We start from the raw sequence: 14,431 nt of genomic DNA, 5'->3' as shown, positions 1-14,431 counted from the left end.
CACTGCCAATGTGGCTCCCACATGGGAAGGTTTGTCCTGAATCCCCGGGCGAAGATTTCTCCTTACACCCACTGTCACACATTGCACCACAGGGTGCTGGTCTAAATGGTTTTGCTTCTGTCACTCATAAAGGTGACATCTCCACCTATTCAAACTGAAAGATGCTACGGCTCTGCATTTACAGAGCACGTCAGGAGTTTTTAAGAGGAAAGCTGTGAACAAAGTGTGGTATTATTCTAAGAAACAGTCTTGCATGGGTATTAAACAAACAGATACCTTCAGCTACTGCAGGACCTGGCCACTGCCAGGAAATTCTGCAAGTGGTGCTTGGACAGACTTCAAAAGCTGAAGCATAGCAGGCTGATTACCAGTTCTCACCTTTCCATCTGAGATCCACTGGGAAAGGTCAGAGCTGCTGCTGATAGGCCAGACAGATGGAATTAATTTTAGTGTCTGGCAAACACCTTCACCCAAATATGCTGAAAATTCTGCTACTGAAAAATAGCTCAGCAATCTGAGTTTGTTATCCCACTTGAATCACAAATCTCTCCTTTGCTGTAACCATTGTTGCAGTACAGCGCTAAGCAAAATCTGTAAAATCAATGTGAGCGGCAAGACACGCACCCTGGGACGTGGCCTGCTTGGGTTCCCTGCTGCTGCCATCCACTGCACTAGCCAGGCTGGTGCAGTGCGCAGCATGCCCATGCTGCTCTGCAGGCACGGAGCCTGCCAGCAGGATGCTCTGTATTGCGCTGACCAGCAAACTACACTAACTTTATCTACAACTTAGAAAATACCGTGGTAAAGCTGTAGTCACGGGCTGCTTCAGCAGTCACTGGGCACATAATGTGTGGGGATGTAAGTTTGTACAGCAGCCATCACACCCCATATTGTGGCACCGTCACCGCACTGAAAAGCTCTTGCAGGGTGGCAGTTGCAGTTCAGAAGATGCAAACATGCCCCGGTGCTTCTCTCTACTTTAGCTTATTTTTAAGTTCTCATCGCAAAAGCCATTTCACAGAAACTTTCTCCAGCATGCTTATGACCCAAATTCCATGGGTTTATTTCTATATTTTCAGACTTGAATTGCAAGTTAAAAATAAACTGATGGAATGAAACCCACACCTTCCGTCTCTGAGACACATTCTCATGTACTTCTCATGTGAAAGCAGAGGGATGCTTCAGAAGGCTTAATGGCAAGAGCACATCCTACTTGTTGATAAAATGTCACGGCGGAATCGGAACGTACACTGGAAAATGAAAACAAACGGCGCTGTTGCCAATACCACTGCAACTGTGGAAGAACAAGCTGCAGGGACACGTTGTGTTTACATTTATAAATCCAATGCTGGGAAAAGGTAAAGACTATGGGATCTGAAGAAGAGAGGAGGAGGGAAAACAGTGCTTCTTCAGCTTCATGCAGTTCACACTTCGTCATGCTGACGCAGTCATGGTCAGGGAAGATATTTAGTGTGGTCTGTCTCTCTTTCTGTGCCTCCTGAAAAAAACATTCAGCAGCTAGATTTTTATTTAAAAATCAATTCCAGTGCTGGAAACATGTCAAAGGCGCACCACAAGATCAAGGAAACTCAGGACTTGTTATAACAAGGGAAAAAAACATTAAATGGCCACCCATGGTTTGCCACCCAAAGGCAAACGAGTTCTCCCGGCAGGCGCGGCTGAGAGCAGTGCAGGTGCCCAGCTGGCAGGGCACATCGCCCACCCGGCCAAGCACGCATGCCATCCGGCTGGCACCGCGGGGACGGGCCTGCACTGCACAGCACCGGGCCGCTGAGGGCCCGGGGGCACCGGGCGAGCTGTCGGTGCCGTCCGGTGCACGCTCAAGAACATAAACCACCGGCGTTCAGGAAGGCGCACGGAGCCACGGCCTCCACGGACCCTTCGGCCTTTCGCTGCATTGTTCGGCGACAGCTGCCCATTCACCAAGGACAGGAGCCCGCCCGCTGCTGTCCCACAGCTGGGCGTCCGACGCGGGCCTGGTCGCTCGGCGCGCCCGCTGCCTGGGAGACAGGCACTGGCACCGGCGACAGCTGCTCCATTAACGAGCCCGGGCAGCAACCAGCGGCCGGAGGAGGGGCCATAACGGGGCGGTCTGGGCCCCCCTGACGGCTGGGCCGCGGCACACCCTCCCGCGCAGCGCCAGCAGCGGTCCGGCGGGGAGGCCGCCGAGGGGCAGCAGGGGGCGCTGCCGCCCTGCCCGCCGTGTGCAGGCGCGGGCGCGGCGCCGGGCCCGGAAGCGGAAGCGGCGGCGGCGGGTGACGCTGCGCGTGTCGGCCGTAGCGGCTGTTGGGCGGCGGGAGGCTCCGGCGCGGCCCGGCCCGGCGGTCACCGCCTGTCGGCGTCCCTCGGCGGCGGGGCATGGCGGAAACGGAGGCGGCTGGCGCCCCGGCCCTGGGCGAGGAGGGCGCGGAGCTGGCGGTGGTTATCGGCGCCACCGTGCCCACCGGCTTCGAGCTGACGGCGGCCGAAGAGGTGCAGGAGAAGCTGGGCTCGGCCGCCAGGATCAGCAGGGACCGCGGGAAGATCTACTTCGAGGTCCCGGCCCGGGGCCTGCCGCAGGTCCGCCCGCGCTCCCCGGCCCCGGCAGCCGCGGCTGCTCTGGGCTGGCGGGGGTTGCGGTGCAAGGCCCTGCCCCTGCCAGCGCCCCGCGTTGGGTTAAAGCTTTTCACGCGCCGTGCGCGGCGGAACAGGCTCGGAAGCGGCCGCGGGGCTGCCCCGCCGTGCGGGCGGTGCGGTTTGTGCGAGGGCAGGGGCAGCCGCAGGCGGGGAGCCCAGGGCAGCGCGGAGGCGGCTGGCCCCGGCCCCTGCCCGCACAGCCATCCCCGCACCTATACAAAGGTGGGAAGGTGCCTTACGCCTAGGTGTACGGTGACCACATTGCAATGAGAATAAGCATGCTCCCCTAGGCGTAAATGGTTAGTAATTCTCATTTCTTCTAGGTCCATCGTCTAAGGTCAGTGGATAATTTATTTGTTGTTGTTCAGGAGTTCAAAGACTATCAGTTTAAAGAAAATAAGGTGAGTCACCCCTCATTTTTCAATCAGTTCTGGGTTTTGGAGTGCTTTTGGGGTTTTTTAATTTAAAATCAGTTTTAGAAAGGTTTCAGTTTCATGAACAAGTTTGTGGGGTTTGTGGGGTTTGGTTTTCTAATTTGATATCTGCTGGCTTTTAAAATGGCAGCGCAGTCATGTTGTCCAGCATCATTTCTTCAGTTAAATTTGCATAGGCAAAAATCTAGGGTGAGAGCCACTACCCTGCTTGTAGGTCACACTTAGATGCAGGACAGTAAAGTATCACTTCAGTCACTTAGCTCAGTGTTAGCTGTTTGACAAGATAAACAATGAAATACTATGAGTCCTGTGACTTTCAGTGCAATTCCGTTTAGTTACAGCAAAAAATGCACAAAAAGCTGTAAGCTTGGCTTAAATGTGTAATGGGTTACATGTTTAGGAAACTAATTTGAGACTTGGAAAAAAGAATAGCTTTTTAAAGAGATGGAATGACTTCAAAGCACTACTTTTTTTGCCTTTTAAAGGAAGATGCTCTAAAGGATCTGGAAGATTTGGTTAAAAAACTGCCTTGGACCGATCCCTTGAAAGTTTGGGAGCTGAACAACAGCTTAAAAAAGAAAAAGACCAAACGCAAAAAACATAATCTGCAGAGTACTGCAAGCAAAGAGAAGTTGAATGACAGTGGAGAAGAGGAAGGAACAGATCAAAAACACGATAGTAAACAGGAGGACTGTGCCCAAAACAGTGCAGGTAGAGAACCTGCCAACAGCCAAGATACAGAAGAGACAGAAGGAGTGGCATCCCAGAATGGGGAGGAGGAGGAGGATAATGAACAATCAGATGCTAAAGATGAACTGCAGGAGGGTTCTGGGAGCGAGACGAAGGCCAGTGACAGTAAGACAAGCGAAGGAAAGGCGAAGGTGTTGAAGTTCCGCGTGACATGCAATAGAGCGGGAGACAAGCACTGTTTCACGTCAAACGAGGCTGCAAGAGACTTCGGTGGAGCTGTGCAGGAGCACTTCCAGTGGAAAGCTGACATGACTAACTTTGATGTTGAGGTATAGTGTTATGCCTTCAAAATACCTACATTTCTGTTGTAAAAATTCATAGTTCTTAATTCTGATGCTTAGAGATCTCCAAAATACTTTCAAAAGATGACTCTGGAGCTAAAAACGGGTAATGCTGAAATCATGGCTGCCTCAGAAGCATTCATTTCACTGACACATTATGCATGTCCTCAGATCCCACCATTTGCTAGTGCTTTGGCTATCCATGATAATACTCTCTTTTTTTTGGCCCAGTGAGGGCTCCTCTCCTCTTCCTCAGGTTCTTTTGGTCTGCACACACTGTTGTCTTCTCACGTTAACTGATTGAACATTGCTGCATCCAGCACAGCTGAGCTGTTGCTCAAAAGCTTTCCTCTCAGCCACAGTAAAAGCTCTGGTACTAAGTATTACCTCCCCCTCTAGCATTTGCTCTCGTTCATATTTAAATGTAACGTAGGCACCTCATGCTTTACTTTTACCCTCATTAAATCTTTCCTTAATACATTGTTTTGTATTGCTATAAGTTAACGGAAGATACTCCATCCAGAAGCTGTAGTTTTATGGGTGAAGGGAACAAAAAGGGTTAACATTAACTGTCCAATGTTTATTTCTTATGGGGAAAGCAGAGATTTGGAAAGGACAACCAACAGGTGTGGTCCAGCAGTGGTGTGGTGGGGCCACCATTTTTATGGGGCAGACAAACTTTTTTTCTTGCAAGTCTGCTCACAGCTGGCTCACTGTCCTGTAACAGTATTTTCACCTTCCAAATTAATACAGTGGAGGGGACCAAGAATCTGATTTTCATTGCTGCTTTGCAGATGCTTCACTGTGACTTGCAGGACTTGCCCGATTTCTCTCTTCTGTTTAAAGAACAGAACTTCTAAAAAGTCAGCATAATGGTTATAGTACTTTCTGAAGACTTGTATGAAAGATTTGGCATGAATGAGAAGATGCTCGTTCTCATTCTGTATGAAGGAGAAAATGTGTGAATGCTCTCCTAGATTTTGTCCATTACTGCCATTAAAGTGATGCATTGCTTTTCTTCCAAGAATGCTCTTTATACATAGTTCCTGGTTTTAAAATTGCCATCTGAATTTCTCATAAGTCATACTATGGAAATAGTATGGCATACTATGGAAAACTGTTACTCCTGAAATTTAGTTGAAGTTTTCTTTTTAGGTTCTTCTGAACATTCACAATAATGAAGTAGTTGTGGGTATCGCATTAACCGAAGAGAGTCTTCACAGAAGAAATATTACGCATTTTGGACCCACAACTCTTCGTTCAACTCTCGCTTATGGCATGCTTAGGTCAGTGCAATTGCGTAGCACTGTATTATTCTCAGTTAACAGGTTATTTTGTTTCAGAAATTAGATCTTTTATCTCCTTACTGCTTCATCAAAAGCCATTTCTGTTAATTCTTGAAGGCAAAAAAAAAGTTGCTGAAACAGCGTGCTTTGTAATTAAGTGTATGTTTTCCAGCTAAGTAAACATTTGCTGTTAGACAATTTTCAAAATACCTTAGCACATTCTTGAAAGTATTTCTTCTGTTCATTAATTACCATTTTATAAGCAAAATAATCACATAGTTTTTTTGTTAGAAGGGTAGAATCAGAGTGATTAAAGTTCCGTTTTTCTTCCTTACAGAAATTCCTTTTTCTCATCCTGTCTTTTCTTCTGTTCCTCAGACTCTGTGATCCACAGCCCACGGATATCATAGTTGATCCCATGTGTGGTACATGTGCAATACCAATAGAGGTGATTCTTCCTTTATTTTTTCACTTAATAAAACTTGACAGTATCTGCAACTGAACAATACGTGTGAGTTCTCTTGGTAATAACTGAATAGCGAACTCCAAAAGTACCTCACCAACTTCTAAACAGATACAAATACACTTTTTGTAAGTGACCTTATTTTCCTTCCCAAAGCTGTAGGTAACTACGTTAGGAAGAAACTAAATCCAAAAGCATTTGGAGCTTTTAAGGTGCATGACATAACAAGTGTCTGCTACAGAATTTTAAAATCGTTGACATCCGCTTCCAGTTGCTTTGTTGTATTCTGTCCTATTTGAGTCATTCTTTTGTTTGTTTTATTTTAAATTAAGCAATGTTGATGCTAATGTTGCATGTTATCAATATTTCCCCTCAGGGAGCTACAGAATGGCCTAGCTGCTACCATATCGCTGGTGATAACAACCCACAAGCTGTAAAGAGAGCAGCAAACAACATCTGTTCTTTGCTAAAGAAAAATGAGGATAAGGAAAGGTGAGAAGAGTACAAGTGATTTTCTTTCCTAAAGAAATCCATTTTGCATTGTTGCATTGGACTGTCTTGTTCTTATTTTCCTATTTATTCTTTTGCTAACCTTATAGAACACCTCAAATTAAAAATACACTCAGTAAACCATGTCTGAGATAACTGTCTTTGCACTTGCAGCAGTACTTCCGTGGGCATACCATTAGACATCATTCAGTGGGATATTTGCAATCTGCCTTTGCGGACTGGTTCTGTGGACATTATTGTGACAGACATGCCGTTTGGAAAGAGGTGAGGGATCACTGGTAGAGTTACCACGCTTAACTGCCACTACTGCATGTGCTTGCCTGTCTAGGCTTAGGGTTCTCTCAATTTTAGTTACTTACCTGTGGGTCTAATTAAGAAGTATTGATGTACTCAATTTCAACCTGTGTTTTTAATATAAACAGCAGATGTGGCCCTGAATGAGCTAATCATGTCTGTAAGACCAACAACAGTTACCTGATTTTTTCAATGATCGCAAAGGGGATCTTAATTTATTTTGCAGGGTGGGGTCAAAGAAGAAGAACTGGGATCTCTATCCAGCCTGCCTTACGGAGATGGGACGGATCTGCACACCGGGGACAGGCAGGGCTGTGCTGCTTACGCAGGACAAGAAATGCTTTGCCAAGGTATGTTCTGTGACAGAAAATCGAACCTTTTTACACTTGAAAATATTTTGAGGAGAAAATGGTAAGCTGACTTCATTACAGAAGATGATCTGGTTTTAGAGCAATAATTAGTAACATTTAAACACAGGTTTGGACCTGAAGAGTCATTTGACAGTGCCATCAGATGTGATTTAGAATAATCAAAAGTAATTTCTAAATAATATTTTACCATTATTACTGTATCTTGAAGCTACCACCACTCTTTGGCTGTTTTGTTTTTTTGATTGTAGGCCTTGTCACGAATGGGACACATCTGGCGCAAAGCTCAGACTGTGTGGGTGAACGTAGGGGGACTTCACGCAGCAGTGTATCTTCTGAAACGCACCTGGGAAAGAGCAGAAGAAAAAAGATCGTTCTGGTAACCTGTGTGGAAGAAAGGAGACTCCTCAAGAATTTCTTGAATAGCAGTCTGGTAAAGTGGACACCTGAGAGCATAGGTCTGTCAATTCCTAAAGAGAAAAAAAAACCAAACCAACAACACACAAACAACCTGTGTAGAAATTGTGAAATGTTAATATTGAACCAGGGATCAGCTTCAGAGCTATCAGTTGTACTATGTGTTCTGAAACATTATTTAAATCACTCCTTTCCTCCCTGCCACCCAAACTGAAATTCAGTAGTGGAATTAGTAATGCTTTTCTTTGCCTGAGTCTTGTCTACCATGTCCATTGTATTTTTTCAGTTAAATGTTTATTTCCTCTGCTTATAGTAGAAAACATGTATTGGCAGCTTTGGAGGTAACAGTTAATTTATTTCCCATAACGTAGGATTTTTCCAAACTGAAGATTTCTAACTTACACCACTGCATAAATGTAAACTGTGATAATAAACCTGTATCTGTTTTTCATGGTCTGATAAGCAAATGCCAATTAGTAAACGGTATGCTGATGCTACTGTTTTTCTTACCTGTTACCTCAGCTTAGTGCTAATTCCTAGTAAATATCTACTCTATTTTAATGTACCACTGCCATGGGTGAGGGGGGTAGCACACACAGCCTTAGCAAACTGTCTGTAGTTACTGTTTGAGAACAGAGATACTTTTGGCAATTATATTTAAAAGTTCATGTTTTCAGTGTCTACTATAGACGCATCAAGGTGGCAATACGCTTAAATTCATTAGGCGATTTAACTGCCATTGTTATGCCACAATATTTACAAAAATGTATTACCTCTTGAATAACTTGAAGTTGCAAATATTTTTTCTTCTGTAAATGTACTGTGATTTCTGAAGCCTCTTGCTCTTTGCTCATCAGAGGCTGAAAACACTAGTTACCAGTTTGCCATCTTCATTAAAGTGTTATTCATGATAACTATGTGTGTTTAGAAGTGAATTAACAAGCATTAAAGTTTCAGAAGTTTTGCATAGAAGACAAGTCTTTATCGTATTCTTTTTCTAGTCCGTGTCCAGTGGAGGATAATGCAGCCCTTCATTTACCACGCAGTTGTCATCTGGATAAAATAATGACAGCAGTGTCCATTTAATTCTTTCCCACACCACACAGTTCATGTGACAGTGTGAGGTGACGCACACAGTTGTTGTGTGAGGTGGCTATCTACTCCTGCTCTGTTGAACTCTGCAACTTAACCTGGATACATTACTTTCTTAAAACGCATTAACACCTTGGGGGTTTGTTACTGTTTTGTTTTGGGTTTTTTTTCCTAAGGAGATCCAGGCACAGTAACATTTTAAGACCTTAAGGTGTGCATTTTGAAGTGTTGGTTTTTGGGTGGGGTTTTTTTTTCTCGAGTTGAAGATTAGAATGAGACCAGTAAAATGCCTGTCATCCCTTTTGGCCTGAAAGGTGAGAAGGTCATGTTTTGTTTTTTAAACCACAGCTAACATTAAATAGATTCAAGATGTGACTTAGCAAATGAGGCTGTAACTAACCTCAGGGTACGGGAACTAAGATTCCTGACTGCTGCAGAGAATTTATATTTGATTTTCAATACTCATCACATTAAAATGTACAGCCTCACATAATTGTGTCATATTTCATAGGAAACTAAGTTTGAAATCATTAAAGAATGCAGGAATGGGAAGATGTACAGAGAGACATGTATCTCTGCTATCCTATAAATGTAAATCTGCTCTAAGTTGTATGATTTCGAGCAGTTTCTCTTAAAGGTTGCAGTTCAGGTTTTATGGAAGATTGGTACCAGACACCTAAGAATAACAGGTTTTTGTCTTAATTGAAAATCAGCCTCATTGTTTATATATATCCGACAGTGCTGCACACAGGTTCTTACAGTATCAGTATCTGAAATACATGCTCCTTCCATGATGTGAATTTACAGTTTTCCACTCACAGAAGGAAAGCGGTGGAAGTGACTTCTTTTGAACAAGGGACAGCAAGCAAGCCTGCCCAGCATTTCTTACTTTCTTTTTTTTTTTCTTTTTTTCAGTACAGCTGAACATGTAACTGACAGTGTGTCATTCTCTGCCTTCCCTCACAGGCTGCTAGAGGGACAGTACAGAAACTACAAAAGGATCCCTCATCAAAGTCTTGTTGCAAGTTAAGCATTCTAAAAGAAAACACTGAGGTGTTGAGACATGCAAGGAAAAGGTGTTGTCTTGGTACTTTCAGCACTGTAATCTGCAATGACTGGAAAAAATATGCTGAACTGCCTTCAGGCATGAAGTGCTGTGTTCGGAGGGGTGTCTGTTGTCACAGAGCTGAAAAAGCAAACCATCACCAAGGGAAGCTCACCGATCCTTCCAGAAGGGCTGAAGGCCTTTGCACGCACAGACGAAAAGCTGCCCGCGCTTGGTGCCGGGTGGTTTTGCCGAGGCTGTGCAGCAGCTGCGGGCGGCTGCTCCCGTGCGGGCAGCGCTGCCCCTCGGCGCGCAGGCCGGCACCGCGCTGCCCCGGCGGAGCAAGGCCAGGAGCGGCCCGTGGGGTCCCCGGGCGGCCGGCGGAGCCGCAGGCCGGGCCTCCCCCCGTGGCGCTGTGCCCCCGGCCCGCAGCAGCGGCCTGACGGGCGCTAGCCCCGCGGCTGCCGCCGGCCTGCCGCTACCGTGCGCTCGCACGTCGTGAGGCCGGAGCGCGGCCCTCCCGGCCGCTCAGCCCGGCCGGGGCCCGGTAACGGCGCTCTGCAGCGCCGCCGGCCAGACCCGGCTCCCGGGCCCGCCCCTCACAGCCGCCGGGGGGCCGGGCCCGCCGCCGTGCGCCTGCGCTTCGCCCTGGCGCCTGCGCGCCGCCTGCGGGAGCGGGCGGGAGGATGCCGGGGCCGGGGCCGGGGCCACCGCGGGGCGCGGCGGATGGCGGCCCGGGGGATGGCGGCCCGGGGCTGCGCTCCGTCAACACGCGAGAGCTCTCCGAGGTCGTCTTCAACAACCGCAGCCCCCGCTCCGTCCTCCCGATCTGGGTGGACTTCGAGGGCAGGCCGCGCTCCTACCCGGTCCTGCAGCCGCGCACCGGCCGCCTCATGCACAGCTACCGGGGTGGGTGCGCCGGGGGAGCCGGGCTCGGGGAGCCGGGCTGGGGGTAGCCGGGGGAGCTGGGCCGGGAGGGCCGGGCCACGCCGGGGGAGCCGGGCTTGGGGAGCCGGGCCGAGGCCTTCCCCCTGGCCGGCGGCGCGGGCCTCCCCCGCGCATCCCGCGGCTCAGAAGCGCGATAACCGCTGCGTCTGCACTTCGTTGGGCACCAGGTCACCTCTGGCTGTTCCGGGACGCGGGGACGAACGATGGGCTCCTCGTCAACCAGCAGGAGCTGTTCGTAGCGGCTCCCAACGTGAACAAAGCGGACATCACGCTGCCAGGTAAACCGAGCCGGGGCTCCGTGTGCCCTGGGAAGGGCCGGGGGCCGCGCCTGGGCGCTTTGCACCTCAGCGGGAAGCCGAACGCTCGGATAAAAAAACCTGCCTCAAAGATAGGAATAGATCCTGAGGGTTGCTAGGTAGAGCTGTGTAGTGCGTTGAGCAGAGCTGTTGACAGACTTCTTGCTTTAAAGATGCCCCTGACAGCTCTTTTAGGGTGCCCCACGGCAGGCAATGTACCCTTCTCCCCTCCTAGTGCGCCTAGCATGCTGCAAACGCTGCTGCTGCACGGTGCGCCCTGTGCTCACGTACTTGGAGGAGTACTGTCTGTGTTGGAGGTGAGCTAGCGAGAGCCCTCGTGATGAGGTTGTGTGTGTGTGTGTGTGTGTGTTTGTTTTTAACCTCAGTGTTCACCCTGAAAGAGAGATGTCTCCAGGTTGTTCGCAGTCTGGTCAAACCGATGGACTACAGGAAACTGGACATTGTTCGGTCATTATATGAAGAGCTGGAAGATCATCCTGATATCAGGAAGGATCTTCAGCGGCTTTCTCTGGAGAGAAGTGAAACGTTGAGGAACGGAATACTGGAATAACATTGTTACTCACTCCGGACTCTTTAAATAGCAAACACAGAGTTTAAGCAGGGATAGTCACCGTGAAACATGCCAACAACTGATCTCTGTATTGTTAAGTTCCGAAACATAAACTCAGTTAAATTGATGATGGTAAGTCAGATCCAAAAGACTAAACAGCATGTAAAAGCATGCCAAGTTCCTGATGGTTCAGCTCTGTTCTTTGTTACATATGTTGCAAACCAATGACTCTAGGGGCCTTGTGCAGATGAAACTCAGAAGTTCTAGTTGGAATATCTTAAGAACACTGCATAGGGATGTAAGATCAGGTCATCTGTTTGGAGAATACGTGTACAGATGAACTTTCATTGTTTTAGAAAGTAAATTACACTGAGGAGTAATTTAATCCAGGCTCTAATGATTGTAAGTGGCAGACCAACACCAGTTTTGCTTGAATAATTTGTTTTTGATGAAACTTCAGTCTCACATTTAGCCTCGATTTGCCTGTGAATCACAAAGCGTGGGCGTGTTTGTGTATGCAGGCGTTTCCATCACCATCTTCTGAGGACCTGACCTGAAATGTTACGTTGGTGGAAAGATGACATACGTAAAATGCTTGGGGGTTTTTCTGCCTCTTACCTTTTGCATTTATCAACCCTAAATCCATGTCCTATCCACTCTGAGGATGACACATTTTTACACAGGTCGTACCTTGATTGCCTTATTTCTCCTTTATGACTGGGTTCTTGCCTAGTTTATCTCAAGGTGACCCAACCAGTCAGCCATATAGACTGGATCCTAGGTTTGGGGCACTTTTCTCCTCCTCAGCCACTTCCCCAGCTTCTTGCACAGGCGTATCGGCTAGCATTCGTAGAAGGTAGATGCTTTGAGTCCTGCCTTTTCCCATCACAGTGCAGTAGGTTAGGTGGTAGTGGGAGGCCTTTTTGGGCAGCGTGGACCACTTGAGTTGCTATTGTCTCCTAAGGAGCAGAGAGCAGACTCATACCAGCTCATACAGGCCCATTGCCAGATCCATGCTTTATAAGAGGCTAGATGGGCAGAGAAAACATTTCTTTACCTATATTCTGATTGCCCCATTCTTCAATTAGAATCTATATTTGTGTGACTGCACACATGTAATTCAAAGCAGCGTAGTTTTTAGCAGATAGGTGAATGGTCCACCAAGTAACAGGTGTAGTGCTGTTTGATGTTAGAAGCAGACTGACAGGAGATTATAGCAGGTTATTGCTGTGGCGTATGTTTCTTTCCAGTTACACATTCTAAGCAACACAGCTGTGAAACAGAATATTGGCATATTCTGTAAGTATGAAATGTCTCCCATTTTTGTAGATTTGTTTTTCCTACTTTTTTGGATTGTATGAATTGATCTTTGTCATAAAAATGTAAATCAGTGCTAACTTTTTTTAATCTTAATTGTCAAATAACAGTATACAGCCAGTCAGTGACACTTGTCTAGTACAACATTTATCACTGCTAATGGATCAGATTCCTTGGACTCCTGCATGTTAGCAGACAGAAAAGCATACTTGCATATACATGACTTGCCAAAACCAAACATATGAAAACTACCTCACAGTCTCACCATTCATAGGAGTATCCTGTCTTTGCTTAACTTTTAGCTACATCTACTGAATTCCAAGGCAACTTAAATCCTTTAGCTACAGAGCAGCTCCTGATAGGCAACAATTAGTTGCGGGTGCGTTGTGTTAATTTGCTGTGGTTCAGCCTAATTTCTAAGGAACGTTCTTCGTCCACTCTTTGGAGGATTGACTTGAGGGTGGTTTGTTACTGTGTAGAAATGAACCAAAGATCTGTCAGCCCCGGACAGCCTGACTGGTGAGGGTACACCCAAAGCAGGGAGCATTGGAGTGTTCCTCAACGACTATTCAGTTTCAATTGCGTAAAAATGCAGAAACAATTGTGAGGGTAGGGACCATCCTTCAACTATGTGGTGTCATCTGCAGTCACATATCTACACAGTCTCTCTACCACCTTTCCTGCGTTAATTTGTGTCTGAAAAGTGAACCTTGAAACTATTTCTTTGGAAGACTGCATTTGCCCACAAAATGTCAAGTACAAGGTGGTACTTCCCTGAATCCTTGAGGTATGTGGGTCGTAGGACAGGAATTTTACAGACCCTGCGTCAGTTTTTTAGCTTTAGCCTTGGATTTAAGCATAGATCCCGTCTGCACAGCAGGCCAGCTACTCTCCATCCCCTCCTGAGGTGGCAAATGCCTCATGGAACAGAGGCCAGACAGGGACTTCTGGATTCCACACCAGGCAGCTATTGCTAAGTTAGGCACTGTAGCTTCTGATTTTTAGTAGCAAAGTATGTTATTTGGATCTAGCCTCACAACTTTATACTATCATTTCATTCTGCCAACGTTAGCTATTTGCACAGCCACCAAGAGTAGGAAGTACTTTTATTTTTTAAATTATTGCCTGTTGCTTAATGTATAGCAAGCGTCAATCCACGCTTGAAATCTTATACTTTCCCTAGACAAGGAAACAAAGGAAATTCTTCCATTTTGCAGATGAAATTGAGTTTTCCAAAGTTAAGTAAGAAGTCTGGGAGAAGAAAAGGACTGAACACGAAGTCCAGTGCGGAACCTTGTTCATGCAGCTGCCTCCCCTGTTCCTCCCACAGCTCTTTCCTTGCAATGTGGATATGTTTTGTTGTGATACTAACTCTGTAACAACTTTGCTAATTTTAGCTCTCACATACCACCTAAATGTTGATTTTTTTCCTGTTGACAAATCATGAAATACCCTTTTTTTCCCATACATCACGTTTAAAAACTTAGCAACTTCCTCTCTAAGATGAGAAACACTTAAAAACATCTCTCACGAATAGCTGATGAAGTTTTGTTTTTACAGACCACTGAGTCACACCGATGTTACATTTGGTCCTCTTGCCACACTCTGACAGCACCAGTGCAGGTCTTGCTGGTCCTGTCTTGTCTTTTTAACCCAACATGGCAGTGACAGTGAGCTTGTTAAATAATACCTTCATTTAGCTGGGCTAGTCCTAAGAGTCCA

At 46.7% G+C, this 14,431-nt stretch overlaps 2 protein-coding genes and 1 long non-coding RNA gene across 3 annotated transcripts; 2 read left to right on the top strand and 1 right to left on the bottom strand.

The window, feature by feature from the left end:
- The first annotated feature begins 2,264 nt into the window (after positions 1 to 2,264).
- On the top strand, positions 2,265 to 8,354 carry THUMPD3 (THUMP domain containing 3). The gene is made up of 9 exons (XM_055804546.1): positions 2,265 to 2,580; positions 2,961 to 3,038; positions 3,557 to 4,090; positions 5,258 to 5,388; positions 5,767 to 5,836; positions 6,228 to 6,343; positions 6,515 to 6,625; positions 6,882 to 7,005; positions 7,275 to 8,354. Exons 1-9 carry the CDS (start codon positions 2,380 to 2,382, stop codon positions 7,404 to 7,406), a joined length of 1,497 nt encoding a protein of 498 aa, XP_055660521.1. The 5' UTR covers positions 2,265 to 2,379; the 3' UTR covers positions 7,407 to 8,354.
- LOC129784499 (uncharacterized) lies at positions 5,518 to 10,145 on the bottom strand. Its single transcript, XR_008747301.1, has 3 exons — positions 9,753 to 10,145; positions 7,214 to 7,369; positions 5,518 to 5,886 (listed from the first exon to the last, which is right to left on the bottom strand). It is a non-coding gene; the product is annotated as an uncharacterized LOC129784499 (long non-coding RNA).
- Positions 10,146 to 10,227: 82 nt separating this feature from the next.
- Positions 10,228 to 12,960, top strand: VHL (von Hippel-Lindau tumor suppressor). Its single transcript, XM_055804552.1, has 3 exons — positions 10,228 to 10,486; positions 10,693 to 10,803; positions 11,208 to 12,960. The coding sequence occupies exons 1-3, from the start codon at positions 10,264 to 10,266 to the stop codon at positions 11,390 to 11,392; spliced, it is 519 nt and encodes a 172-aa protein (XP_055660527.1). The 5' UTR covers positions 10,228 to 10,263; the 3' UTR covers positions 11,393 to 12,960.
- The last annotated feature ends 1,471 nt before the right edge of the window (positions 12,961 to 14,431 follow it).

Source organism: Falco peregrinus, chromosome 5, assembly GCF_023634155.1.
Source record: "Falco peregrinus isolate bFalPer1 chromosome 5, bFalPer1.pri, whole genome shotgun sequence".
In the NCBI taxonomy this organism is placed as follows: domain Eukaryota; kingdom Metazoa; phylum Chordata; class Aves; order Falconiformes; family Falconidae; genus Falco; species Falco peregrinus.
The sequence above is the reverse complement of the archived record's forward strand: the minus strand, read 5'-3'. Positions and strand labels throughout refer to the sequence as shown.

Coding starts and splice junctions, on each gene's coding strand:
- THUMPD3 (XM_055804546.1), top strand. CDS start 2,380: ATGGCGGAAACGGAGGCGGCTGGCGCCCCGGCCCTGGGCGAGGAGGGC. Junction 3,039..3,556: donor ATCAGTTTAAAGAAAATAAG/GTGAGTCACCCC, acceptor TGCCTTTTAAAG/GAAGATGCTCTAAAGGATCT. Junction 4,091..5,257: donor TGACTAACTTTGATGTTGAG/GTATAGTGTTAT, acceptor TTTTCTTTTTAG/GTTCTTCTGAACATTCACAA.
- VHL (XM_055804552.1), top strand. CDS start 10,264: ATGCCGGGGCCGGGGCCGGGGCCACCGCGGGGCGCGGCGGATGGCGGC. Junction 10,487..10,692: donor CCTCATGCACAGCTACCGGG/GTGGGTGCGCCG, acceptor GTTGGGCACCAG/GTCACCTCTGGCTGTTCCGG. Junction 10,804..11,207: donor AGCGGACATCACGCTGCCAG/GTAAACCGAGCC, acceptor TTTTAACCTCAG/TGTTCACCCTGAAAGAGAGA.